The sequence below is a fragment of the Lithobates pipiens genome, unplaced genomic scaffold, assembly GCF_037356315.1.
Source record: "Lithobates pipiens isolate NorthernLeopardFrog02 unplaced genomic scaffold, aLitPip1_a1.2 Scaffold_126, whole genome shotgun sequence".
NCBI lineage: Eukaryota > Metazoa > Chordata > Amphibia > Anura > Ranidae > Lithobates > Lithobates pipiens.
Genome location: NW_027507714.1, coordinates 397,072 through 423,832, shown reverse-complemented (window position 1 = coordinate 423,832; position 26,761 = coordinate 397,072). Strand labels below are relative to the sequence as shown.

Here is a 26,761-nt window from a genome sequence, read left to right as displayed (position 1 = left end):
CCCTAGTCATAGTACTCACCACCTCCATCCTCATAAATACTCACCCTAGTCATAGTACTCACCACCTCCATCCTCACCCTAGTCATAGGACTCACCACCTCCATCCTCACACTAGCCATAGGACTAACCACCTACATCCTCATCAATACTCACCCTAGTCATAGTACTCACCACCTCCATCCTCACCCTAGTCATAGGACTCACCACCTCCATCCTCACCCTAGCCATAGGACTAACCACCTACATCCTCATCAATACTCACCCTAGTCATAGTACTTACCATCTCCATCCTCATCAATACTTACCCTAGTCATAGTACTCATCACCTCCATCAATACTAGCCCTAGTCATAGTACTCACCACCTCTATACACTCCCCCTAGTCATAGTACTCACCAACTCCATCCTCATCCTTACCTGTGGACAGGTAATCCAATATCCTCATCCCAGTCATAGTAATCACCACCTCCATCCTCATCCTTATTCACCCAAGTACTAATATAACTTACCTCCATCCTGTTAATCACACTAGTCATAGTACCTACCTCCTCCAACCTCATTATCTTTCATCCTAGTCAAGTACTCAACCCCTCCATCCCCATCCTCACTCACCCCAGAACTAATACTCCCCACCATATCTTCTCTTACCCTACTGCAAATACTCCCAAGCCCAGTCTTATAATACTTTGCACTGACCGCTCATCTACAGTTCTCCTATACTGGGCATATACTGGTCTGTTATCTCTTTTAGCGATAAATAATACTCTATGCTATACAAATATACTGTGATTTATCCAAATTCTCTGTTGCAGATGACAAATGCCGAAGTAAAGCCTGTCATTTGTGGAAAGATCTGCGGGAGGACTTCAGAAGAGTTGTTACCAGGGTAACCTCCAATAACTGATCTTGTAAACCATATGAATCCTGTAATTTGGGCAGCACAGTGGTGTAGTGGTTAGCACTCTCACCTAGCAGTAAGAAGGTTCGAATCCCAACCACGACACTACCTGCCTGGAGTTTGCATGTTCTCCCTGTGCCTGTGTGGGTTTCCTCCGGGTACTCCGGTTTCCTCCCACACTCCAAAGACATGCAGGGAGGTTAATTGGCTTCTGTCCAAAATTGACCCTAGTATATGAATGGGGACCTCGGATTGTGGCTCCTAGAGGGTAGGGACCATTGTGAGTGTGTAATGTACAGGGATAGGGACAATTGTAGACACTCACTCAGGTTGAACTGGATGGACTGGTGTCTTTATTTAACTATGAAACTATGAATTTAGATATAAGGCTACATGCCCACGGACGTTTTAAAAAACTAACTGCAAAGCTAGTACCGACGCTAGGAAAAAAGCAGTGTTAAAAACGCAAAAAAAATTGTGTTTTGCATTGGCGTCGATTTGCGTTTATCATGTTGATGAGGATGGTTGTCGGGGTCTGAAGGTGGGGACTTATCGTGATCTGGAAGCCCCCTTTAACAAGGGGCCCCCCCAGATCATGGACCCCCACCCTAGATGAATGAGTATGGGGTACCATACCCCTACCCATTCACCTAAATAAAAAAAAAAAAAAAATGTCAAAGATAAACACACTACACAGGTTTTTAAAGTATTTTATTAAAGCTGCTCTGGCTCTTCTCCCTCCTCTGACGACATGTTCTCTCCTCTCTGGTCCTTCTCCCCTCTCCGGCTCTTCTCCCTGGACGATGTCTTCTCTTTTTGCCGGTCCTTCTCCCCTCTCCGGCTCTTCTCCCTGGACGATGTCTTCTCTTTTTGCTGGTCCTTCTCCCCTCTCTGGCTCTTCTCCCTGGATGATGCCTTCTCCTTCTGCCGGTCCTTCTCCCCTCTCCGGCTCTTCTCCCTGGACGATGTCTTCTCTTTCTGCCGGTCCTTCTCCCCTCTCCGGCTCTTCTCCCTCCTCTGACGATATGTTCTCTCCTCTCCGGTCCTTCTCCCCTCTCCGGCTCTTCTCCCTGGACGATGTCTTCTCTTTCTGCCGGTCCTTCTCCCCTCTCCGGCTCTTCTCCCTGGACAATGTCTTCTCTTTCTGCCGGTCCTTCTCCCCTCTCTCCGGCTCTTCTCCCTGGACGATGTCTTCTCTTTCTGCCAGTCCTTCTCCCCTCTCCGGCTCTTCTCCCTCGACGATGCCTTCTCCTTCTGCTGGTCCTTCTCCCCTCTCCGGCTCTTCTCCCTGGACGATGCCTTCTCCTTCTGCCGGTCCTTCTTCCCTCTCCGGCTCTTCTCCCTGGACGATGCCTTCTCCTTCTGCCGGTCCTTCTTCCCTCTCCGGCTCTTCTCCCTGGACGATGTCTTCTCTTTCTGCCGGTCCTTCTCCCCTCTCCGGCTCTTCTCCCTGGACGATGTCTTTTCTCTTTCTGCCGGTCCTTCTCCCCTCTCCGGCTCTTCTCCCTGGACGATGCCTTCTCCTTCTGCCGGTCCTTCTCCCCTCTCCGGCTCTTCTCCCTGGACGATGTCTTCTCTTTTTGCTGGTCCTTCTCCCCTCTCTGGCTCTTCTCCCTGGATGAGGCCTTCTCCTTCTGCCGGTCCTTCTCCCCTCTCCGGCTCTTCTCCCTGGACGATGTCTTCTCTTTTTGCTGGTCCTTCTCCCCTCTCTGGCTCTTCTCCCTGGATGATGCCTTCTCCTTCTGCCGGTCCTTCTCCCCTCTCCGGCTCTTCTCCCTGGACGATGTCTTCTCTTTCTGCCGGTCCTTCTCCCCTCTCCGGCTCTTCTCCCTCCTCTGACGATATGTTCTCTCCTCTCCGGTCCTTCTCCCCTCTCTGGCTCTTCTCCCTCGACGATGTCTTCTCTTTCTATCGGTCCTTCTCCCCTCTCCGGCTCTTCTCCCTGGACGATGTCTTCTCTTTCTGCCGGTCCTTCTCCCCTCTCTCCGGCTCTTCTCCCTGGACGATGTCTTCTCTTTCTGCCAGTCCTTCTCCCCTCTCCGGCTCTTCTCCCTCGACGATGCCTTCTCCTTCTGCTGGTCCTTCTCCCCTCTCCGGCTCTTCTCCCTGGATGATGCCTTCTCCTTCTGCCGGTCCTTCTTCCCTCTCCGGCTCTTCTCCCTGGACGATGTCTTCTCCTTCTGCCGGTCCTTCTCCCCTCTCCGGCTCTTCTCCCTGGACGATGTCTTCTCTTTCTGCCGGTCCTTCTCCCCTCTCCGGCTCTTCTCCCTGGACGATGCCTTCTCCTTCTGCCGGTCCTTCTCCTCTCTCCGGCTCTTCTCCCTGGACGATGCCTTCTCCTTCTGCCGGTCCTTCTCCCCTCTCCGGCTCTTCTCCCTGGACGATGCCTTCTCCCCTCTCCGGGTCTTCTCCCTGGACGATGTCTTCTCCTTCTGCCGGTCCTTCTCCCCTCTCCGGCTCTTCTCCCTGGATGATGCCTTCTCCTTCTGCCGGTCCTTCTCCCCTCTCCGGCTCTTCTCCCTGGACGATGCCTTCTCCTTCTGCCGGTCCTTCTTCCCTCTCCGGCTCTTCTCCCTAGACGATGCCTTCTCCTTCTGCCGGTCCTTCTCCCCTCTCCGGCTCTTCTCCCTGGACGATGTCTTCTCTTTCTGCCAGTCCTTCTCCCCTCTCCGGCTCTTCTCCCTGGACGATGCCTTCTCCTTCTGCTGGTCCTTCTCCCCTCTCCGGCTCTTCTCCCTGGATGATGCCTTCTCCTTCTGCCGGTCCTTCTCCCCTCTCTGGCTCTTCTCCCTGGACGATGCCTTCTCCTTCTGCTGGTCCTTCTCCCCTCTCCGGCTCTTCTCCCTGGACGATGCCTTCTCCTTCTGCCGGTCCTTCTTCCCTCTCCGGCTCTTCTCCCTGGACGATGTCTTTTCTCTTTCTGCCGGTCCTTCTCCCCTCTCTGGCTCTTCTCCCTGGACGATGCCTTCTCCTTCTGCCGGTCCTTCTCCCCTCTCCGGCTCTTCTCCCTGGATGATTCCATCTCCTTCTGCCGGTCCTTCTTCCCTCTCCGGCTCTTCTCCCTCGACGATGCCTTCTCCTTCTGCCGGTCCTTCTCCCCTCTCCGGCTCTTCTCCCTGGACGATGCCTTCTCCTTCTCCCGGTCCTTCTCCCCTCTCCGGCTCTTCTCCCTGGACGATGCCTTCTCCTTCTGCCGGTCCTTCTCCCCTCTCCGGCTCTTCTCCCTGGACGATGTCTTCTCCTTCTGCCGGTCCTTCTCCCCTCTCCGGCTCTTCTCCCTGGACGATGCCTTCTCCCCTCTCCGGGTCTTCTCCCTGGACGATGTCTTCTCCCTGGACGATGTCTTCTCCTTCTGCCGGTCCTTCTTCCCTCTCCGGCTCTTCTCCCTGGACGATGCCTTCTCCCCTCTCCGGGTCTTCTCCCTGGACGATGTCTTCTCCCTGGACGATGTCTTCTCCTTCTGCCGGTCCTTCTTCCCTCTCCGGCTCTTCTCCCTGGACGATGCCTTCTTCCCTCTCCGGCTCTTCTCCCTCGACGATGCCTTCTCCTTCTGCCGGTCCTTCTCCCCTCTCCGGCTCTTCTCCCTGGACGATGCCTTCTCCTTCTGCCGGTCCTTCTCCCCTCTCCGGCTCTTCTCCCTGGACGATGCCTTCTCCTTCTGCCGGTCCTTCTCCCCTCTCCGGCTCTTCTCCCTGGACGATGCCTTCTCCTTCTGCCGGTCCTTCTCCCCTCTCCGGCTCTTCTCCCTGGACGATGTCTTCTCCTTCTGCCGGTCCTTCTCCCCTCTCCGGCTCTTCTCCCTGGACGATGTCTTCTCCTTCTGCCGGTCCTTCTCCCCTCTCCGGCTCTTCTCCCTGGACGATGCCTTCTCCTTCTGCCGGTCCTTCTCCCCTCTCCGGCTCTTCTCCCTGGACGATGCCTTCTCCCCTCTCCGGGTCTTCTCCCTGGACGATGTCTTCTCCCTGGACGATGTCTTCTCCTTCTGCCGGTCCTTCTCCCCTCTCCGGCTCTTCTCCCTGGATGATGCCTTCTCCTTCTGCCGGTTCTTCTCCCCTCTCCGGCTCTTCTCCCTGGACGATGCCTTCTCCTTCTGCCGGTCCTTCTTCCCTCTCTGGCTCTTCTCCCTGGACGATGTCTTCTCCTTCTGCCGGTCCTTCTCCCCTCTCCGGCTCTTCTCCCTGGACGATGTCTTCTCCTTCTGCCGGTCCTTCTTCCCTCTCCGGCTCTTCTCCCTGGACGATGCCTTCTTCCCTCTCCGGCTCTTCTCCCTCGATGATGCCTTCTCCTTCTGCCGGTCCTTCTCCCCTCTCCGGCTCTTCTCCCTGGACGATGCCTTCTCCTTCTGCCGGTCCTTCTCCCCTCTCCGGCTCTTCTCCCTGGACGATGCCTTCTCCTTCTGCCGGTCCTTCTCCCCTCTCCGGCTCTTCTCCCTGGACGATGCCTTCTCCTTCTGCCGGTCCTTCTCCCCTCTCCGGCTCTTCTCCCTGGACGATGTCTTCTCCTTCTGCCGGTCCTTCTCCCCTCTCCGGCTCTTCTCCCTGGACAATGTCTTCTCCTTCTGCCGGTCCTTCTCCCCTCTCTGGCTCTTCTCCCTGGTCGATGTCTTCTCCTTCTGCCGGTCCTTCTCCCCTCTCCGGCTCTTCTCCCTGGACGATGTCTTCTCTTTCTGCCGGTCCTTCTCCTCTCTCCGGCTCTTCTCCCTGGACGATGTCTTCTCTTTCTGCCGGTCCTTCTCCTCTCTCCGGCTCTTCTCCCTGGACGATGTCTTCTCTTTCTGCCGGTCCTTCTCCTCTCTCCGGCTCTTCTCCCTGGACGATGTCTTCTCTTTCTGCCGGTCCTTCTCCCCTCTCCGGCTCTTCTCCCTGGACGATGCCTTCTCCTTCTGCTGGTCCTTCTCCCCTCTCCGGCTCTTCTCCCTGGACGATGCCTTCTCCTTCTGCCGGTCCTTCTCCCCTCTCCGGCTCTTCTCCCTGGACGATGTCTTCTCTTTCTGCCGGTCCTTCTCCTCTCTCCGGCTCTTCTCCCTGGACGATGTCTTCTCTTTCTGCCGGTCCTTCTCCCCTCTCCGGCTCTTCTCCCTGGACGATGTCTTCTCCTCCTGCCGGTCCTTCTCCCCTCTCCGGCTCTTCTCCCTGGACGATGTCTTCTCCTTCTGCCGGTCCTTCTCCCCTCTCCGGCTCTTCTCCCTGGACGATGTCTTCTCCTTCTGCCGGTCCTTCTCCCCTCTCTGGCTCTTCTCCCTGAACGATGCCTTCTCCTTCTGCCGGTCCTTCTCCCCTCTCCGGCTCTTCTCCCTGGACGATGTCTTCTCCTTCTGCCGGTCCTTCTCCCCTCTCCGGCTCTTCTCCCTGGACGATGCCTTCTCCTTCTGCCGGTCCTTCTCCCCTCTCCGGCTCTTCTCCCTGGACGATGCCTTCTCCTTCTGCCGGTCCTTCTCCCCTCTCCGGCTCTTCTCCCTGGACAATGTCTTCTCTTTCTGCCGGTCCTTCTCCTCTCTCCGGCTCTTCTCCCTGGACGATGTCTTCTCTTTCTGCCGGTCCTTCTCCCCTCTCCGGCTCTTCTCCCTGGACGATGCCTTCTCCTTCTGCTGGTCCTTCTCCCCTCTCCGGCTCTTCTCCCTGGACGATGCCTTCTCCTTCTACTGGTCCTTCTCCCCTCTCCGGCTCTTCTCCCTGGACGATGTCTTCTTTCTGCCGGTCCTTCTCCCCTCTCCGGCTCTTTTCCCTGGATGATGTCTTCTCCTTCTGCCGGTCCTTCTCCCCTCTCCGGCTCTTCTCCCTGGACGATGCCTTCTCCTTCTGCCGGTCCTTCTCCCTGGACGATGCCTTCTCCTTCTACTGGTCCTTCTCCCCTCTCCGGCTCTTCTCCCTGGACGATGTCTTCTTTCTGCCGGTCCTTCTCCCCTCTCCGGCTCTTTTCCCTGGATGATGTCTTCTCCTTCTGCCGGTCCTTCTCCCTGGACGATGCCTTCTCCTTCTACTGGTCCTTCTCCCCTCTCCGGCTCTTCTCCCTGGACGATGCCTTCTCCTTCTGCCGGTCCTTCTCCCTGGACGATGCCTTCTCCTTCTACTGGTCCTTCTCCCCTCTCCGGCTCTTCTCCCTGGATGATGTCTTCTTTCTGCCGGTCCTTCTCCCCTCTCCGGCTCTTCTCCCTCTCTGTTTCGTCTTCCGATGTTGACCCAACACAATCTCCCAATGTAATGCAGGGTTCGCCATGTGCAATGATCTACTTGTGATGTCATCACCCTGGGCATGATGGTGTGATGACTTCACAAGGGGCGTGGCCTCTAACTTACATCATCGGGTGGCCCCGCCCCATGCCAATATAAGTCATTGCACATGGCGGACCCAGCGTTACATTGGGAGAAAGTGTAGAGTCAACAAGAAGAAGAACAGAGGGAGAAGACCCAGCAAAAGAGCCAAAGATAGCGCAGAGAGAAGAAGGACCCGAGACATCGCCAGAAGAGGGAGAAGAGCTGAAGCTGCTTTACTAAAATACTTTAAAAACCTGTGTAGTGGGTCTGTTTTTTTTTAGGTGAATGGGTAGGGGTACGTTGTACCCCATACTCATTCACCTAGGGTGGGGCGCTGTGATCTGGGGAGCCCCTTGTTAAAGTCCCCACCCGCAGACCCCGACAAGAACCGGGCAAGGGTTGTTGGGAAGAGGCACTTGTCCTCAACATGGAGACATGGTCCTTTGGGGTGGGGGGGGCTCAGGGGTCCCCTCTGCCCCAAAGCACAAAACCCCCCCATGTTGAGGGCATGTGGCCTGGTATGGTCCAGGAGAGGGGGGCACTCGCTTGTCCCCCCCCTTTCCTGACCTTCCGGGCTGGGTGCTCGGATAAGGGTCTGGTATGGATCTTGGGGGGAACCTCACGCAAAATTTTGATGGGGTTTGCCTTCAAGATTCTCAGCACACAAGTCAGATCATCTTGATCTGACTTCTGGTGAGACTTCTATTCAAATCAATGGGCTTCCATAGGGAACCATTGATTTTGAGAAATGCTGGATGAGGCATAACGCTGGATGTACAGCGTTAAGCCTCGTTTAACACATTTTACTGCCATTTTTACAGCTCTAGCGCTGGAGCCTCAGAACGCACTGGTCCTGCGTTTTTTTTTTGGGGGGGGGGGTTTGAGCTTAAAAATGCCCATGCCACTTACAGCTCAAAAATGCCATAGTGGGCATGAGACCATAGGCTAACATGGAGAGGCTCTTCAAAAAAAAAAAAATGCTCATAAAAGCGGCTGTAAAAACTTCTGTGGGCATGAGGCCAGATGATGAAAAGTTTGTTTAATATTTTCACGTTTCACACGTTTGGTAACAATTTTACCTCTCGCCCTGTAATACTTCATGAGCTGTTCGGTTACCTGTCCTCTAGAAGTAAGGTATGAGCTGTTCAGTCACCTGTCCTCTAGAAGTAAGGTATGAGCTGTTCAGTCACCTGTCCTCTAGAAGTAAGGTATGAGCTGTTCAGTCACCTGTCCTCTAGAAGTAAGGTATGAGCTGTTCAGTCACCTGTCCTCTAGAAGTAAGGTATGAGCTGTTCAGTCACCTGTCCTCTAGGAGTAAGGTATGAGGTGTTCAGTCACCTGTCCTCTAGGAGTAAGGTATGAGCTGTTCAGTCATCTGTCCTCTAGAAGTAAGGTATGAGGTGTTCAGTCACCTGTCCTCTAGAAGTAAGGTATGAGGTGTTCAGTCACCTGTCCTCTAGAAGTAAGGTATGAGGTGTTCAGTCACCTGTCCTCTAGGAGTAAGGTATGAGCTGTTCAGTCACCTGTCCTCTAGGAGTAAGGTATGAGCTGTTCAGTCACCTGTCCTCTAGAAGTAAGGTATGAGCTGTTCAGTCACCTGTCCTCTAGGAGTAAGGTATGAGCTGTTCAGTCACCTGTCCTCTAGAAGTAAGGTATGAGCTGTTCAGTCACCTGTCCTCTAGAAGTAAGGTATGAGCTGTTCAGTCACCTGCCCTCTAGAAGTAAGGTATGAGGTGTTCAGTCATCTGTCCTCTAGGAGTAAGGTATGAGGTGTTCAGTCACCTGTCCTCTAGAAGTAAGGTATGAGGTGTTCAGTCACCTGTCCTCTAGAAGTAAGGTATGAGCTGTTCAGTCACCTGTCCTCTAGAAGTAAGGTATGAGCTGTTCAGTCACCTGTCCTCTAGAAGTAAGGTATGAGCTGTTCAGTCACCTGTCCTCTAGGAGTAAGGTATGAGCTGTTCAGTCTCCTGTCCTCTAGAAGTAAGGTATGAGGTGTTCAGTCACCTGTCCTCTAGAAGTAAGGTATGAGCTCTTCAGTCACCTGTCCTCTAGAAGTAAGGTATAAGGTGTTCAGTCATCTGTCCTCTAGGAGTAAGGTATGAGCTGTTCAGTCACCTGTCCTCTAGGAGTAAGGTATGAGCTGTTCAGTCACCTGTCCTCTAGGAGTAAGGTATGAGGTGTTCAGTCACCTGTCCTCTAGAAGTAAGGTATGAGCTGTTCAGTCACCTGTCCTCTAGAAGTAAGGTATGAGCTGTTCAGTCACCTGTCCTCTAGGAGTAAGGTATGAGGTGTTCAGTCACCTGTCCTCTAGAAGTAAAGTATGAGGTGTTCAGTCACCTGTCCTCTAGAAGTAAGGTATGAGCTGTTCAGTCACCTGTCCTCTAGGAGTAAGGTATGAGCTGTTCAGTCACCTGTCCTCTAGGAGTAAGGTATGAGGTGTTCAGTCACCTGTCCTCTAGAAGTAAGGTATGAGCTGTTCAGTCACCTGTCCTCTAGAAGTAAGGTATGAGCTGTTCAGTCACCTGTCCTCTAGGAGTAAGGTATGAGGTGTTCAGTCACCTGTCCTCTAGAAGTAAAGTATGAGGTGTTCAGTCACCTGTCCTCTAGAAGTAAGGTATGAGCTGTTCAGTCACCTGTCCTCTAGGAGTAAGGTATGAGCTGTTCAGTCTCCTGTCCTCTAGAAGTAAGGTATGAGGTGTTCAGTCACCTGTCCTCTAGAAGTAAGGTATGAGCTCTTCAGTCACCTGTCCTCTAGAAGTAAGGTATGAGCTGTTCAGTCACCTGTCCTCTAGAAGTAAGATATGTGGTGTTGGATGGTGCAGGCGCAGTGTATGGTTGAAGGGCGCAGTGTATGATTATATGGCGCTGTATATGGTTGGATGGCACAGTGTATGGTTGGAGGGCGCAGTGTATGATTATATGGCGCACTGTATGTTTGGATGGAGCAGGCACAGTGTATGATTGTATGGCGCAGTGTATGGTTGGATGGAGCAGGCGCAGTGTATGGTTGGAGGCGCAGTGTATGATTATATGGCGTAGTGTATGGTTGGAGAGCACAGGCACAGCGTATGATTATATGGCGCAGTGTATGGTTGGATGGTGCAGGCGCAGTGTATGGTTGTATGGCGCAGTGTATGATTATATGGCGCACTGTATGGTAGGAGGGCACAGGCGCAGTGTATGATTGGATGGCGCAGTGTATGGTTGGATGGTGCAGTGTATGGTTGGATGGTGCAGTGTATGGTTGTATGGCGCAGTGTGTGATTATATGGCGCAGTGTATGATTGTATGGCACAGTGTATGGTTGGATGGCGCAGTGTATGGTTGTATGGCGCAGTGTATGGTTGGATAGCGCAGTGTATGGTTGGATAGCGCAGTGTATGGTTGGATGGGGCAGGCGCAGTGTATGGTTGTATGGCGCAGTGTATGATTGTATGGCGCAGTGTATGGTAGGAGGGCACAGGCGCAGTGTATGATTGTATGGCGCAGTGTATGGTTGGATAGTGCAGTGTATGGTTGTATGACGCAGTGTATGATTATATGGCGCAGTGTATGATTGGATGGCGCAGTGTATGGTTGTATGACGCAGTGTATGGTTGTATGACGCAGTGTATGATTGTATGGCGCAGTGTATGGTTGGATGGTGCAGGTGCAGTGTATGGTTGTATGGCGCAGTGTATGATTATATGGCGCACTGTATGGTAGGAGGGCACAGGCGCAGTGTATGATTGTATGGCGCAGTGTATGGTTGGATGGTGCAGTGTATGGTTGGATGGTGCAGTGTATGGTTGTATGGTGCACTGTATGATTATATGGCGCAGTGTATGGTAGGAGGGCACAGGCGCAGTGTATGATTGTATGGCGCAGTGTATGGTTGGATAGCGCAGTGTATGATTGTATGGCGCAGTGTATGGTTGGATAGCGCAGTGTATGGTTGTATGACGCAGTGTATGGTTGGATGGCGCAGTGTATGGTTGGATGGCGCAGTGTATGGTTGTATGACGCAGTGTATGATTGTATGGCGCAGTGTATGGTTGGATAGCGCAGTGTATGGTTGGATGACGCAGTGTATGATTATATGGCGCAGTGTATGATTGTATGGCGCAGTGTATGGTTGGATGGCGCAGTGTATGGTTGGATAGCGCAGTGTATGGTTATATGGCACAGTGTATGATTGGATGGCGCAGTGTATGGTTGTATGGCGCAGTGTATGGTTGGATGGTACAGGCACAGTATATGATTGGATGGCAAAGCGTATGGTTGGATGGCGGAGTGTTTGGTTGGCTGGTACAGAACAGTGAAGAGCCTGATTGGGCTAAACACGCTCTGCCCCTGTAGAATGGAGGAACACTCTACAGGTGACAAGTGCGATAGTAAGAATTGAGTATATAATACAAACTCTCTATTTTTTCTTTTGGTCCATAGATGAGGAAGGAGGATGCGAAACCCTTGGTGCTCACACATGGTCTGCAGCCTGTACGTCATCTCGCCTTCCCTGCCAGACTGAAATGTGTGAGATATGTGGTGGGGCGGCATTGTCTGGTGTCCCTGGACTCTGATGGAAACGTCTGTGTGCACCATGAAGATGGCCGAGTCCAGAGCCAGAGACAGATGTCCTTGCCAATTTCTGCTCTGCTGTATGCAGCTGGTGTCCAGCTCTACGTGGCTTGGAACCAGCAGGGGCTTTTACTGCTAGACAAGACTTTCACCCTGGTGTCAGACATCCCTGTGAAGGAAGAGGTCCTCTGCTGTGTCTATGATCCAGGGAAGAACCTCTTGCTCACTGGAGGTGTTGGTGGGGTTTCCATCTGGAGGTTTAGTCACAGTGGACACAAATTGATCTGGGAGAAGTCGCTGAGTCAGTCAATGAAGAATCAGGACAAAGTTGAAGTTCTTGCTCTAGATAGAGAATCAGATAATCCACATACGTGTTTCGCTGCGTGTGGGACCAGCGTGTGGGAATTTAGTCTGATGGACGGAACTCTGGTGAGACGGAGGAAGAATCTACATTTCAGGTGCATAATATCGCCTACAGTATAGCATTGTCCTGTGTCCACCTCTGAGCTGTCTTGTAGTAAATCCATGAGTAGCAGGCCCAGGGTTTGTATATCTATAGGTACAGAAAACGCAGAACTGGACGCATCAATCTCTGTACCACAGGAGCTTACATTCTAATGACCACACAAGGCTGCTCTGCAAGTGTCACCTCCGCAGGTTGGGTCCCTGACTTGAAATTTTCTGATTGTCCACCGTGCCGTTCGGTGAGAATACTGCTCCGGTACTTGCTGCAGTTTCTCATGGTGGTCCCTGCTAATAAGGTGGATGGTCCCTTTTAAGCTTCCCCTCTACCTCCGACCATGACAGGTTCTCCGGCCGACAGAACCATCACTTTTGGTTGGACTGCGAACCGCAATCCCAACCCTGCGCTGCCTTCTTACTTCTGGATAGGCCCTCACACAGCCTGGTAGCCAGATGCTGCCATGATAGACCCAATCTCTGGCCTAGCAGCGTGGGGCATACGACACACGTCCACCCCGACAGCCGTCCAGGTGGCATAGGATCGCCTGACTCTACCAGAATATATAGGCGCTCCCAGCAGGCCAAGGGATTCAAGAAAACCCCTGCCCATTGGCTGAGATACCCCATATACCCATAACCTGACCTTGGGTTGTCCTTCTCATATCTAGTACCACCAAGTACCCGGCCAACTAGTGGTAGAAGAGAAAAGTGCAACAAGGCCAAACTTAGGGAGAAATCAATAGATCTCTATCAATCAACCAGGATAACTACTCCTGGCAAGTAAATTTGTGAGGAGCTCCCTGACTAAACTCCAGGGTGCTACACCCATAAGACAGGTTCCCATATCAGCATTACACAACTGTCACTATGGGTGCTTCATCCTCCTACTGCCTTTCTGACAACTGAATAAGAAGAGTGGGGGAAAAAGTACAAATCCACTGCTATTAGGACACACTGGGGTAGATTTACTAAAACTGGAGCACTCCAGAATCTGGTTTAGCTGTGTATGGGAGCCAATCAGATTCTAAAGGCGGGTACACACAGGGAGTCTTGTTTTGTTCAACCCAGAAGGCTGAACGAAAAAAACAACAACAGAGAGTTCACAGTACTAACTATTAGATGTTAGTGCACCTCTTTCACCCGCTAAGTTATTTTGTTCTGTCTGGAGGGCCGTCCACCCACCAGGACACACTGATCAGTGGTCATAGCCATTGGCTGCCAATGGATTTCCAGCATGTCCCTTTGATAAAAGCTTCTCCTTAGACTGGCATCTGTTAGGACAGCTGTACACACGGGCCGAATGTTGGCTGGTTTCTGTTGAACCAGCTGATACCGGCCAATATTTGGCCCATGTGATCCAGGCTTACCTTCAGCTTCTTCCAATAAGCTTTAGCAATAAAACCTGGAAGCTGATTGGTTTGTACGCACAGCTGCACCAGATTTTAAACTCTCCAGTTTTAGTAAATCTCCTGACAGAGATTAATTACCGCAGATGGACTGATCAAAGGATAATTACCAGCCTGGTATACTCTGAGAATCTCCATCTGTAGGATTGTTGGGTTGGGATAGGTTGGGTCACTTGTCCATGGATACCATGTATAATGGGTTTATTTTCCCAACAAAGGATAATTATCAGCCTGGTATACTCTGAGGATCTCCATCTGTAGGATTGTTGGGTTGGGATAGGTTGGATCACTTGTCTATGGATACCATGTGTAATGGGTTTATTTTCCTAACAAAGGATAATTATCAGCCTGGTATACTCTGAGGATCTCCATCTGTAGGATTGTTGGGTTGGGATAGGTTGGATCACTTGTCTATGGATACCATGTGTAATGGGTTTATTTTCCTAACAAAGGATAATTATCAGCCTGGTATACTCTGAGGATCTCCATCTGTAGGATTGTTGGGTTGGGTCACTAGTCTTTGGATGCCGTCTACTGTATAATGTGTTTATTTTCCTGACACAGATTCATTATCAGCCTGGTATACTGTACCCTTGTGTGAAAGGTGTGAAAGCTGCAGATGATGATCAGTAGTCTCCATTCTAGAACTTCCTGTCCTGTATAGACACACACAGGAAGTAGAGTGTTGGAAGATGGGAACCAATCTCATTCTACTTTATAGAGACCAAAGTAATGTCGCTTTCCCCATTTATAGCGAATTGATATATTCAGGATCCCATCTACATCACAAAATCAATCTATCAAACTGCAAGAAAATTGGAGTAAAAAAAAAAATATTCTCTTGGCCACACATTTTTACAATCTGATTGTACAATCTTACTATGTAAAGACCTATGGAAACCATCCATGCAGATGGACTGATCAAAGGATAATTATCAGCCTAGTATACTCTGAGGATCTCCATCTGTAGGATTGTTGGGTTGGGATAGGTTGGGTCACTTGTCCATGGATACCATGTATAATGGGATTATTTTCCTAACAAAGGATAATTACCAGCCTGGTATACTCTGAGAATCTCCATCTGTAGGATTGTTGGGTTGGGTCAAGTTGGGTTGCTAGTCTTTGGAACCCCTGTATTATGTGCTTTGTTTTCCTGACACAGGATAATTACCAGCCTGGTATACTCTGAAAATTCTCCATCTGTAAGATTGTTGGGTTGGGTTGCGTTGGGTCACTAGTCTTTGGTTGCCATCTATGTGTTTGTTTATTTTCCTGACACAGATTAATTATCAGCCTAGTATACTCTGAGAATCTCCATCTGTAGGATTGTTGGGTTGGGATAGGTTGGGTCACTTGTCTCTGGATACCATGTATAATGGGTTTATTTTCCTAACAAAGGATAATTATCAGCCTGGTATACTCTGAGAACCTCCATCTGTAGGATTGTTGGGTTGGGTCACTAGTCTTTGGATACCGTGTATAATGGGTTTTTTTTTCCTAACAAAGGATAATTATCAGCCTGGTATACTCTGAGAACCTCCATCTGTAGGATTGTTGGGTTGGGTCACTTGTCTCTGGATACCATGTATAATGGGTTTATTTTCCTAACAAAGGATAATTACCAGCCTGGTATACTCTGAGAACCTCCATCTGTAGGATTGTTGGGTTGGGTCACTAGTCTTTGGATGTTGTGTATAATGGGTTTATTCACCTGACACAGGATAATCATCAGCCTAGTATACTCTGAGGATCTCCATCTGTAGGATTGTTGGGTTGGGATAGGTTGGGTCACTTGTCTATGGATACCGTGTATAATGGGTTTATTTTCCTAACAAAGGATAATTATCAGCCTGGTATACTCTGAGAATCTCCATCTGTAGGATTGTTGGGTTGGGTTACTAGTGTTTGGATGTCATGTATAATGGGTTTATTTACCGGACACAGGAAAATTACCAGTCTGTATACTCTGAGAATCTCCATCTGTTGGATGGTTGGGTCAAGTTGGGTTGCTAGTCTTTGGATGCCGTGTATAATGTGCTTTGTTTTCCTGAAACAGATTCATTTCCAGGCTGGTATACTGTAAGCCCTTGTACACACGGTCGGACATTCTGACGGAAAATGTCCGATCAGACCGTGTTGTCGGATAATCCAACCGTGTGTGGGCTCCATCGGACTGTTTCCGTCTGAATATCTGACGGACCACGTTTTCCAGCTTGGCTACAAAACTTTCCGACAACATGATCCGATCGGACCTTGTCCAATCATGTGTAGAGAATTCCGATCGGACAAAGTGCCACGCATGCTCAGATCAAATTCCTACACCAAAGCTATTGGCTACTAGCCTGAACGTAGTCCCGTCGTAACGAAATAACGTCATCACGTTCTGAACGATCGGATTTTCCGACAACTTTGTCCGACCGTGTGTATGCAACAGTTTCGGACAAAATCCGACGGATTTGGTTGTCGGAATGTCCAACCGTGTGTACAAGGGCTAAGAATCTCCATCTGTAGGATTGTTGGGTTGAGTCACTAGTCTTTGGATGCTGTGTATAATGGGTTTTGTTTTCCTGACAGATTAATTTCCAGCCTGGTATACTCTGAGAATCTCCATCTGTAGGATTGTTGGGTTGGAGGGGTTGGGTCACTAGTCTTCGGATGCCGTGTATAACAGGTTTTGTTTTCCTGACAGATTAATATCCAGCCTGGTATACTCTGAGAATCTCCATCTGTAGGATTGTTGGGTTGGAGGGGGTTGGGTCACTAGTCTTTGGATGCCGTGTATAACAGGTTTTGTTTTCCTGACAGATTAATATCCAGCCTGGTATACTCTGAGAATCTCCATCTGCTGATTTCAGGATCCAGAGACTGCACTGTCAAAGTGTGGGGTGGTGAAGGGCAGCTCATAGCTGTATTTGTTGGACATACAGGTAATGAACAGATCTGACAGATCACAGTATTTGGTGCTTGACCCCAGAAATAGGGAGTAGTACACTGACCCTTTAGACCAGCTTTGTTCAGCATCTATACAATAAATGTATTTTCAGTAATAATCATGAAGTGATATGACTAATATGGTTAGAAATACAATTGAAATAGCAGTGCCCCCCTCACCTAGATGACCATTGGAGCTTGCCCTCTTACGTTATTGTGAAGTAGAGGGTTGCAAGCTGTCAGAAGTATATAAAGAAGTCTGATTGAGATCTTAGCAGTGATGTAGAATGACATCAGTATTTAGAAGTGATGTAGAATAGAAGTGGGGTGAGGACGATATGGAGGGTACATAAGTGTAGTAGAGGGCAATACTGAGAAGTGATGTAGAGTAGAAGTGGGGTGAGGGCAATATGGAGAGTACAAAGGTGTAGTAGATTGAGGACATTATGGTGAGTACAGTAGAAGTAGTGTGAGGGGAGTACTGAGAAGTGATGTAGAGTAGAAGTGGGGTGAGGGCAATATGGAGAGTACCGAAGTGTAGTAGATTGAGGACATTATGGAGCGTACAATAGAAGTAGTGTGAGGGCAGTACTGAGAAGTCATGTATTGTAGAGTAGAAGTGGGGTGAGGGCATTATGGATAGCACAAAAGTGTAGTAAAGTGAGGGCATTATGGAGAGTACAGTAGTAGTGTGAGGGCAGTACTGAAAAGTGATGTAGAATAGAAGGGTGAGACCGGCATTATTCAGTGTACAGTAGATGTATAGTACAGTGAAGGTAGTATGGATTTGGCTTGAGAGCATTGTAAAGGTTAAGTAGAGTCAAACCATTTTGAAGCATGGTGGTGGCGTGGGGTAAGTAGAAGCTTAGAATAAGGTTAGGAAGGAACATACACCACTTTAGTTATTCTGGCAGTACTGAGAAGTGAAGTGGAATAGAAGTGGGGTGAGGCCAATATGGATGTACTGTAAAGTGTAGAAGACTTTGGTCATTCTGTGTATGATGGTTTATTGTGTCTCAGATCTTCTCTAGTTAACCAATAATGGAAAGTTTTATTGGATAAATACCACTAATGGTGTCTGTCCTATTCCGTTCAGTAGCTTTGTACGAAGATGTAATGGTTGTGCCCACCACTCCTAGGTCCCATCACGGCTCTGTCCCTGAGCACCTCTAGAAGGACCCTCATCTCCGGCTCTGAAGATAAAACTATTCGGACGTGGGACCTAAACACTCAGGAGCAATGTGAAGAACTGGAGATATCCGGGTCTCCGACTGGAATAGAAACGTTCGGTGATAATGCAGAACATGTTCTTTGTTACAGCAGCTTTGACATCCACATCTGGCAGATACAACAATTATACAAACTTCACTGCCCTCTGGGAACGAATGTGAAGGATATGAAAGTGGTTGGGAGACCCTTTCCTGCCAGAGCTCTGTGTGTGTGCTCAGATGGCACGGTGAGGGTATTATCGGCAGTCACTGGAGATCTTATATCAACACTCTCACTACAGACATATGGCAGATTGCTGGTGGCAGATTACTGCATACACAGAGAGACTGTTTGTGTTCTGATGAAGGATGGACAGCTCCTTAAAGCCAATGCCTTGGCCAATCCTATGAGTGTCCTGAGGAAGGTGAAAGTTAGCAGTGACCAATCCCTTCCTCGGTGCTTCACTCTCTACTCCAACATTATGGACGAGGAGGTGGCAGTTGCTGAGTGGAAGCAAGTGGTGATGCAGCGAGAAGACAAAGGACCACCTGGCCTAGACAGAGAAATGACAAACCGGTAAATTACTTTATCTTCTTGAGCTGAACTGCCTTGATGATGAGGTCTTCCACTGGGGAGATATTGGGGGATGATGGTGAGGTCTTCCACTGGGGAGATATTGGGGGATGATGGTGGATTCTTCCACTGGGGGGATATTGGGGGATGATGGTGAGGTCTTCCACTGGGGGGATATTGGGGGATGATGGTGGATTCTTCCACTGGGGGGATATTGGGGGATGATGGTGGATTCTTCCACTGGGGAGATATTGGGGGATGATGGTGGATTCTTCCACTGGGGGGATATTGGGGGATGATGGTGGATTCTTCCACTGGGGGGATATTGGGGGATGATGGTGGATTCTTCCACTGGGGAGATATTGGGGGATGATGGTGGATTCTTCCACTGGGGAGATAGTGGGGGATGATGGTGGATTCTTCCACTGGGGGGATATTTGGAAAAGATGGTGTGATATTTCACTTGGAGAGGATATTGGTGAATGATGGTGAGGTCTTCCACTGGGAGGATATTGGTGAATGATGGTGAGGTCTTCCACTGGGAGGATATTGGGGAATTATGGTGAGGTCTTCCACTGGGAGGATATTGGTGAACGATGGTGAGGTCTTCCACTGGGAGGATATTGGTGAATGATGGTGGGAAATTCCACTGGGAGGATATTGGTGAATGATGGTGAGGTCTTCCACTGGGAGGATATTGGTGAATTATGGTGAGGTCTTCCACTGGGAGGATATTGGTGAATGATGGTGAGGTCTTCCACTGGGAGGATATTGGGGAATTATGGTGAGGTCTTCCACTGGGAGGATATTGGTGAACGATGGTGAGGTCTTCCACTGGGAGGATATTGGTGAATGATGGTGGGAAATTCCACTGGGAGGATATTGGTGAATGATGGTGAGGTCTTCCACTGGGAGGATATTGGGGAATTATGGTGAGGTCTTCCACTGGGAGGATATTGGTGAACGATGGTGAGGTCTTCCACTGGGAGGATATTGGTGAATGATGGTGGGAAATTCCACTGGGAGGATATTGGTGAATGATGGTGAGGTCTTCCACTGGGAGGATATTGGGGAATTATGGTGAGGTCTTCCACTGGGAGGATATTGGTGAACAATAGTGAGGTCTTCCACTGGGAGGATATTGGGGAATTATGGTGGGATATTCCACTGGGAGGATATTGGTGAATGATGGTGAGGTCTTCCAATGGGAGGATATTGGTGAATGATGGTGAGGTCTTCCAATGGGAGGATATTGGTGAATGATGGTGGGATCTTCCACTGGGAGGATATTGGGCAATGATGGTGGATTCTTTTACTGGGGAGATATTGGGGAATGATGGTGAGGTTTTCAACTGGGAAGATATTGATGAATGATGACACTTGGGAGACCCAGAACAATGATGTCCTGTCACTTGGGGGTCCCAGAACAATGACACCCTGACACTTGGGGGTCCCAGAACAATGACACCCTGACACTTGGGGTTCCCAGAACAATGACACCCTGACACTTGGGGTTCCCAGAACAATGACACCCTGACAATTGGGGTCCCGGAACAATGACACCCTGACAATTGGGGTCCCGGAACAATGACACCCTGACACTTGGGGTTCCCAGAACAATGACACCCTGACAATTGGGGTCCCGGAACAATGACACCCTGACACTTGGGGTTCCCAGAACAATGACACCCTGACAATTGGGGTCCCGGAACAATGACACCCTGACACTTGGGGGTCCCAGAACAATGACACCCTGGCACTTGGGGTTCCCAGAACAATGACACCCTGACAATTGGGGTCCCAGAACAATGACACCCTGACACTTGGGGGTCCCAGAACAATGACACCCTGACACTTTGTATAGTTGTAAGGCTCTCATCACTATTATACATACTTTGTGGTGTTGCTTCAGTTTTCTATTTCTGATTGTTGAAATGTAATCACTTGATTTCCAGGTTTTTCCCGATAATTGGGAGCGATGATGGAAGTCTGCGTGTCTGTGATTGGTATTCCGGCAAACTCCTCTACCAGACTACAGCACACAGCCCCAGCCAGGTGACCTCTCTGACATGTGACCCAAAGAACAACTACATCATATCTGCAGGTAAGTCACCCTGTGTGCCCCTTCTACCCCGGCATTACCTAGAAGACCCCTTAGGGTGACAGTTTCCTGTGTGTCCCTTCTACACCGCCAATACCTAGAAGACCCCTTAGGGTGACAGTATCCTGTGTACCCCTTCTACCTCATTATCTAGAAGACCCCTTAGGATGACAGTATCCTGTGTGTCCCTTCTACCCTGCCATTACCTAGAAGACCCCTCCCCCTCTGCCCTGCCCCCGGTTTACATACCAGGAACACAAATAGAAACATCCATCCCATAATACACTTCTCCTAAGGCAGACAGACACAACAGAACAATGGGACACAGTCACACCCCAAACGATCCCAGCAAATAGTTCACAACAGCATGAGACAACACAATAAAAAAAAAAAAAAAAAAAAATATATATATATATATATATATATATATATATATATATATATATATATATATATATATATATATATATATATATATACACACACAACAGTCCATTGTGGCTGTACAGTGAATCCGACTAGCACAGATCAGGCTGGGGTTTCTCCGTCACCCTGTTCCCCTAAAGGACACAGGGTGATTTACACATAGGAGGGGGCCAAGGGAGCTGGACAAGGAGTTTCCTGAGATCTCCAAGGTAAGCTGGGTTCCACAAGCCCCCCACCCAAAGTGACTCCCATCACAGTAATGATTGGCTCCTCCTTTCCTCAATCTCGATCATCTCTATGGTAATGATTGACGCCTCCTTTTCCTGCTTTCAGTCATCTCTATGGTAATGATTGCTCCTCTTTTCCTCACTCTCTGTCATCTCTATGGTAATGATTTGCTTCTCCTTTCCTCAATCTTGATCATCTCTATGGTAATGATTGACGCCTCCTTTTCCTGCTCTCAGTCATCTCTATGGTAATGATTGGCTCCTCCTTTCCTCGCTGTTTTTATGACATTTCAATAAAGTTAAAAATCTAGGAAGAAAAGGTAAACAAGGTACAAATTTCACATGGTCTGAGGCCTCATTTTTAGCATGTTTGGGAGGATCCCGTATGTCAGACATCCAGGATTGGAGCATTAAAGCCCCAAGTTTTGGTCAGGATGTGGGGTCCTTGGAACTGATGCCAGTTTTTGTGGCCTCCATGTACTTTTCTCCATGTACTTTTCTCCATGTACTTTTCTCCTCCTTTTTTCCTTCTCAATGAGCCCTCAGTACTGTGAACAGAGTTTGTTGATTTTCTTCCCAACTCTTCCTCAGGATCAGATCTGACCGTGAAGGTCTGGAGGTTTTTTGCTCATGCTGAGGAAAGTCTGAGTCTTTATATGAGCTTCTTCTGCTCCCAACCAGTTGGACAAATGTGCAGCTTCAAGTGCCAGCTCTTTGTGGCCTTCCATGACACCTCCAATGCCTCATACAGCCTGGTACAGTATTGTCTGAGGACAGAGACTAGGAAGGACCATCCACCAAGTGATGACCACCAGGACCAAATAACAGGTAAGATTGTGGCTTAAGGATTGATCCATCCCTTGCTGGGCTCTTCTGTTCCCTTCCCACCAGGATCTCTCTGTATTGTTTGTATGTTTCCTCCCCCAATAAAAAGACATATTGCTAAATAAACCCCAAGTACTACACTCCAGAATATGTCAGAGCTATATAAATGTATAATTATAATAGCATGGGACATTACAGTGTACATTTTTTGTTTTTTAAAAATCCTACAAACATATAACATATGTTCCCTCCTCTTTCTGTTGGGGTACCCCAAGGTTCCGTCCTTGGGTCCCTCCTATTCTCGCTCTATACCTCTTCCCTGGGCCAGTTGATAACCTCCCATGGCTTCCAATACCACCTCTATGCCGACGACACCCAGATCTATCTCTCCACTCCTCACCCCTCCGTCTCCTCAACTCACCCCCTCCGTCTCCTCAACTCACCCCCTCCGTCTCCTCAACTCACCCCCCTCCGTCTCCTCAACTCACCCCCTCCGTCTCCTCACCTCACCCCCCTCCGTCTCCTCAACTCACCCCCTCCGTCTCCTCAACTCACCCCCCTCCGTCTCCTCAACTCACCCCCCTCCGTCTCCTCACCTCACCCCCCTCCGTCTCCTCAACTCACCCCCTCCGTCTCCTCAACTCACCCCCTCCATCTCCTCAACTCACCCCCTCCGTCTCCTCAACTCGCCCCCTCCGTCTCCTCAACTCGCCCCCTCCGTCTCCTCAACTCGCCCCCTCCGTCTCCTCAACTCGCCCCCTCCGTCTCCTCAACTCGCCCCCTCCGTCTCCTCAACTCGCCCCCTCCGTCTCCTCAACTCGCCCCCTCCGTCTCCTCAACTCACCCCCCTCCGTCTCCTCAACTCGCCCCCTCCGTCTCCTCAACTCACCCCCCTCCGTCTCCTCAACTTACAGAATGACATTTTGGTATGGAGGTCACACCACTTCCTCCAACTCAATCGTTCTAAAACTCAGCTTGTATATTTCCTCCTTCACGATTCCCCTCCCCCCATGACTTCACCATTAATATCAACAACACAACCATCGGTCCCTCCACACATGCCTGGGTCCTGGGTGTAATCCTTGACTCTGACCTCTCCTTCTCCCCGCATCCAATCACTGGCTAAATCCTGCCGCCTTCCCCTCCACAACATCTCCAGAATCGACCCTTCCTGACTAATGACACCACAAAGCAACTTCTTCACTCCGTGATTATTTCCCGACTACGGCAACTCTCTCCTTAATGGCCGACCCTTACATAGGCTCCTCCCCCTTCAGTCTATTATGAATGCTGCTGCTAAACTAATAAACCTCACTAGCCGAACCGTGACTGCCGCCCCTCTCTGCCAATCTCTTCACTGGCTTCCCCTCCCCCACCGTGTAAAATTCAAAATGCTCACCATAACATACAAAGCCATCTACAACATCAACCCCCCCCCCCCCTACATCACCAACCTCATCTGCAGATATCGCCCAAATCGTCCCCTCCCCTCCTCCGAGGACCTCCTGCTCTCTAGCTCCCTTGTTACCTCCTCCCATACTCGCCTTCAGGACTTCTCCAGAGCCTCTCCCTTCCTCTGGAACTCCCTGCCCCAGTCTGTCCGATCAGCCCCTACCCTGTCCACCTTTAGGAATTCCCTGAAAGCTCATTTATTCTCGGAAGCCGATCCCAACCCCACCCCACCTAACAACTGTCCCCGAGCCCCCCCATCAAATCATTCTCTGCAGCTATTACCTGTTCTACCACCACCCCCTCCCTTTAGAATGTAAGCTCTACGAGCCGGGCCCTCCTGAACCTTTTGTATTGTACTGTAATTGTGTTGTCCCCCCTATAAATTGTAAAGAGCTGCGTAAACTGTGGGCGCTATATAAATCGCGAATAATAATATAACATAAACATATTTACATCTAAGGATGTGATCCCTTAGATCTCACGGGTTAATGCTGTGACCTGTAGTGCTTCACTGAGGGGTTCATGCTGGGACAGTGGGACCTGTAGTCCTTCACTAGTTGGGGGGCCAGGGGCACACATCCTCAGCTCTGAGGGGTTCATGCTGGGACAGTGGGACCTGTAGTCCTTCACTAGTTGGGGGGCCGGGGGCACACATCCTCAGCTCTGAGGGGTTCATGCTGGGACAGTGGGACCTGTAGTCCTTCACTAGTTGGGGGGCCGGGGGCACACATCCTCAGCTCTGAGGGGTTCATGCTGGGACAGTGGGACCTGTAGTCCTTCACTAGTTGGGGGGCCGGGGGCACACATCCTCAGCTTTTTGAGGGGTTCATGCTGGGACAGTGGGACCTGTAGTCCTTCATTTTTAGGTGTTCATATCCCCAAAAGGTTAGGACTACAAGTCCCAGCACGAACCCCTGAGTTCTAAGGCTGTGACCACCTCCTCCTCCCATCCCGTTATCTATCCTCTGCTGCCAGCACATACTCCCTCATCATGGCACACATCGTGCTCCACATGACACATATGTTTCAATCAATCCACAGTGCCAGTCCTCACCTCAGGCAGGTCGACAGACTCTAATCCTGGCACAGTTCCCTTCCCTCAGTCAGGCTCAGTGCCAGAGAAGATGAAGGCAGGAGGTGGGTGGAGCCAAAACACACTAGGTGCAGAGGAGGAGGAAGTGAAATCCTCCTTCACTCTGAATGCTGGGGCCTCGCTCTCCTCCTCGTGATGTCACTGGTTGTTAGATGGCAGGCAGTCTTCCTCCACTCTGAATGCTGGGGCCTTGGCCTCGCTCTCCTCCTTGTGATGTCACTGGTTGTTAGATGGCAGGCAGTCTTCCTCCACTCTGAATGCTGGGGCCTCTCTCTCCTCCTCGTGATGTCACTGGTTGTTAGATGGCAGGCAGTCTTCCTCCACTCTGAATGCTGGGGCCTCTCTCTCCTCCTTGTGATGTCACTGGTTGTTAGATGGCAGGCAGTCTTCCTCCACTCTGAATGCTGGGGCCTCGCTCTCCTCCTCGTGATGTCACTGGTTGTTAGATGGCAGGCAGTCTTCCTCCAGTCTGAATGCTGGGGCCTTGGCCTCGCTCTCCTCCTTGTGATGTCACTGGTTGTTAGATGGCAGGCAGTCTTCCTCCACTCTGAATGCTGGGGCCTCTCTCTCCTCCTTGTGATGTCACTGGTTGTTAGATGGCAGGCAGTCTTCCTCCACTCTGAATGCTGGGGCCTCTCTCTCCTCCTCGTGATGTCACTGGTTGTTAGATGGCAGGCAGTCTTCCTCCACTCTGAATGCTGGGGCCTCGCTCTCCTCCTTGTGATGTCACTGGTTGTTAGATGGCAGGCAGTCTTCCTCCACTCTGAATGCTGGGGCCTCTCTCTCCTCCTTGTGATGTCACTGGTTGTTAGATGGCAGGCAGTCTTCCTCCACTCTGAATGCTGGGGCCTCTCTCTCCTCCTTGTGATGTCACTGGTTGTTAGATGCCAGGCAGTCTTCCTCCACTCTGAATGCTGGGGCCTCTCTCTCCTCCTTGTGATGTCACTGGTTGTTAGATGGCAGGCAGTCTTCCTCCACTCTGAATGCTGGGGCCTCTCTCTCCTCCTTGTGATGTCACTGGTTGTTAGATGGCAGGCAGTCTTCCTCCACTCTGAATGCTGGGGCCTCTCTCTCCTCCTTGTGATGTCACTGGTTGTTAGATGGCAGGCAGTCTTCCTCCACTCTGAATGCTGGGGCCTCTCTCTCCTCCTTGTGATGTCACTGGTTGTTAGATGCCAGGCAGTCTTCCTCCACTCTGAATGCTGGGGCCTCTCTCTCCTCCTTGCGATGTCACTGGTTGTTAGATGGCAGGCAGTCTTCCTCCACTCTGAATGCTGGGGCCTCTCTCTCCTCCTCGTGATGTCACTGGTTGTTGGATGGCAGGCAGTCTTCCTCCACTCTGAATGCTGGGGCCTCTCTCTCCTCCTTGTGATGTCACTGGTTGTTAGATGGCAGGCAGTCTTCCTCCACTCTGAATGCTGGGGCCTCTCTCTCCTCCTCGTGATGTCACTGGTTGTTAGATGGCAGGCAGTCTTCCTCCACTCTGAATGCTGGGGCCTCTCTCTCCTCCTTGTGATGTCACTGGTTGTTAGATGGCAGGCAGTCTTCCTCCACTCTGAATGCTGGGGCCTCGCTCTCCTCCTCGTGATGTCACTGGTTGTTAGATGGCAGGCAGTCTTCCTCCAGTCTGAATGCTGGGGCCTTGGCCTCGCTCTCCTCCTTGTGATGTCACTGGTTGTTAGATGGCAGGCAGTCTTCCTCCACTCTGAATGCTGGGGCCTCTCTCTCCTCCTTGTGATGTCACTGGTTGTTAGATGGCAGGCAGTCTTCCTCCACTCTGAATGCTGGGGCCTCTCTCTCCTCCTCGTGATGTCACTGGTTGTTAGATGGCAGGCAGTCTTCCTCCACTCTGAATGCTGGGGCCTCGCTCTCCTCCTTGTGATGTCACTGGTTGTTAGATGGCAGGCAGTCTTCCTCCACTCTGAATGCTGGGGCCTCTCTCTCCTCCTTGTGATGTCACTGGTTGTTAGATGCCAGGCAGTCTTCCTCCACTCTGAATGCTGGGGCCTCTCTCTCCTCCTTGTGATGTCACTGGTTGTTAGATGCCAGGCAGTCTTCCTCCACTCTGAATGCTGGGGCCTCTCTCTCCTCCTTGTGATGTCACTGGTTGTTAGATGGCAGGCAGTCTTCCTCCACTCTGAATGCTGGGGCCTCTCTCTCCTCCTTGTGATGTCACTGGTTGTTAGATGGCAGGCAGTCTTCCTCCACTCTGAATGCTGGGGCCTCTCTCTCCTCCTTGTGATGTCACTGGTTGTTAGATGGCAGGCAGTCTTCCTCCACTCTGAATGCTGGGGCCTCTCTCTCCTCCTTGTGATGTCACTGGTTGTTAGATGGCAGGCAGTCTTCCT

General features: G+C 50.4%; 1 protein-coding gene across 1 annotated transcript in view; it reads left to right on the top strand.

Moving 5' to 3' along the window:
- Nucleotides 1-26,761, top strand: part of LOC143973870 (WD repeat-containing protein 97-like) — a gene marked incomplete at its 3' end in the record, with an annotated part of 76,990 nt that overhangs the window by 27,780 nt on the left and 22,449 nt on the right. Inside the window, 6 exon segments of the mRNA XM_077474740.1 lie at nucleotides 812-885; nucleotides 11,577-12,166; nucleotides 16,382-16,503; nucleotides 17,647-18,292; nucleotides 20,245-20,393; nucleotides 21,635-21,871. Of these exon segments, the coding sequence (XP_077330866.1) occupies nucleotides 812-885; nucleotides 11,577-12,166; nucleotides 16,382-16,503; nucleotides 17,647-18,292; nucleotides 20,245-20,393; nucleotides 21,635-21,871 (1,818 nt within the window).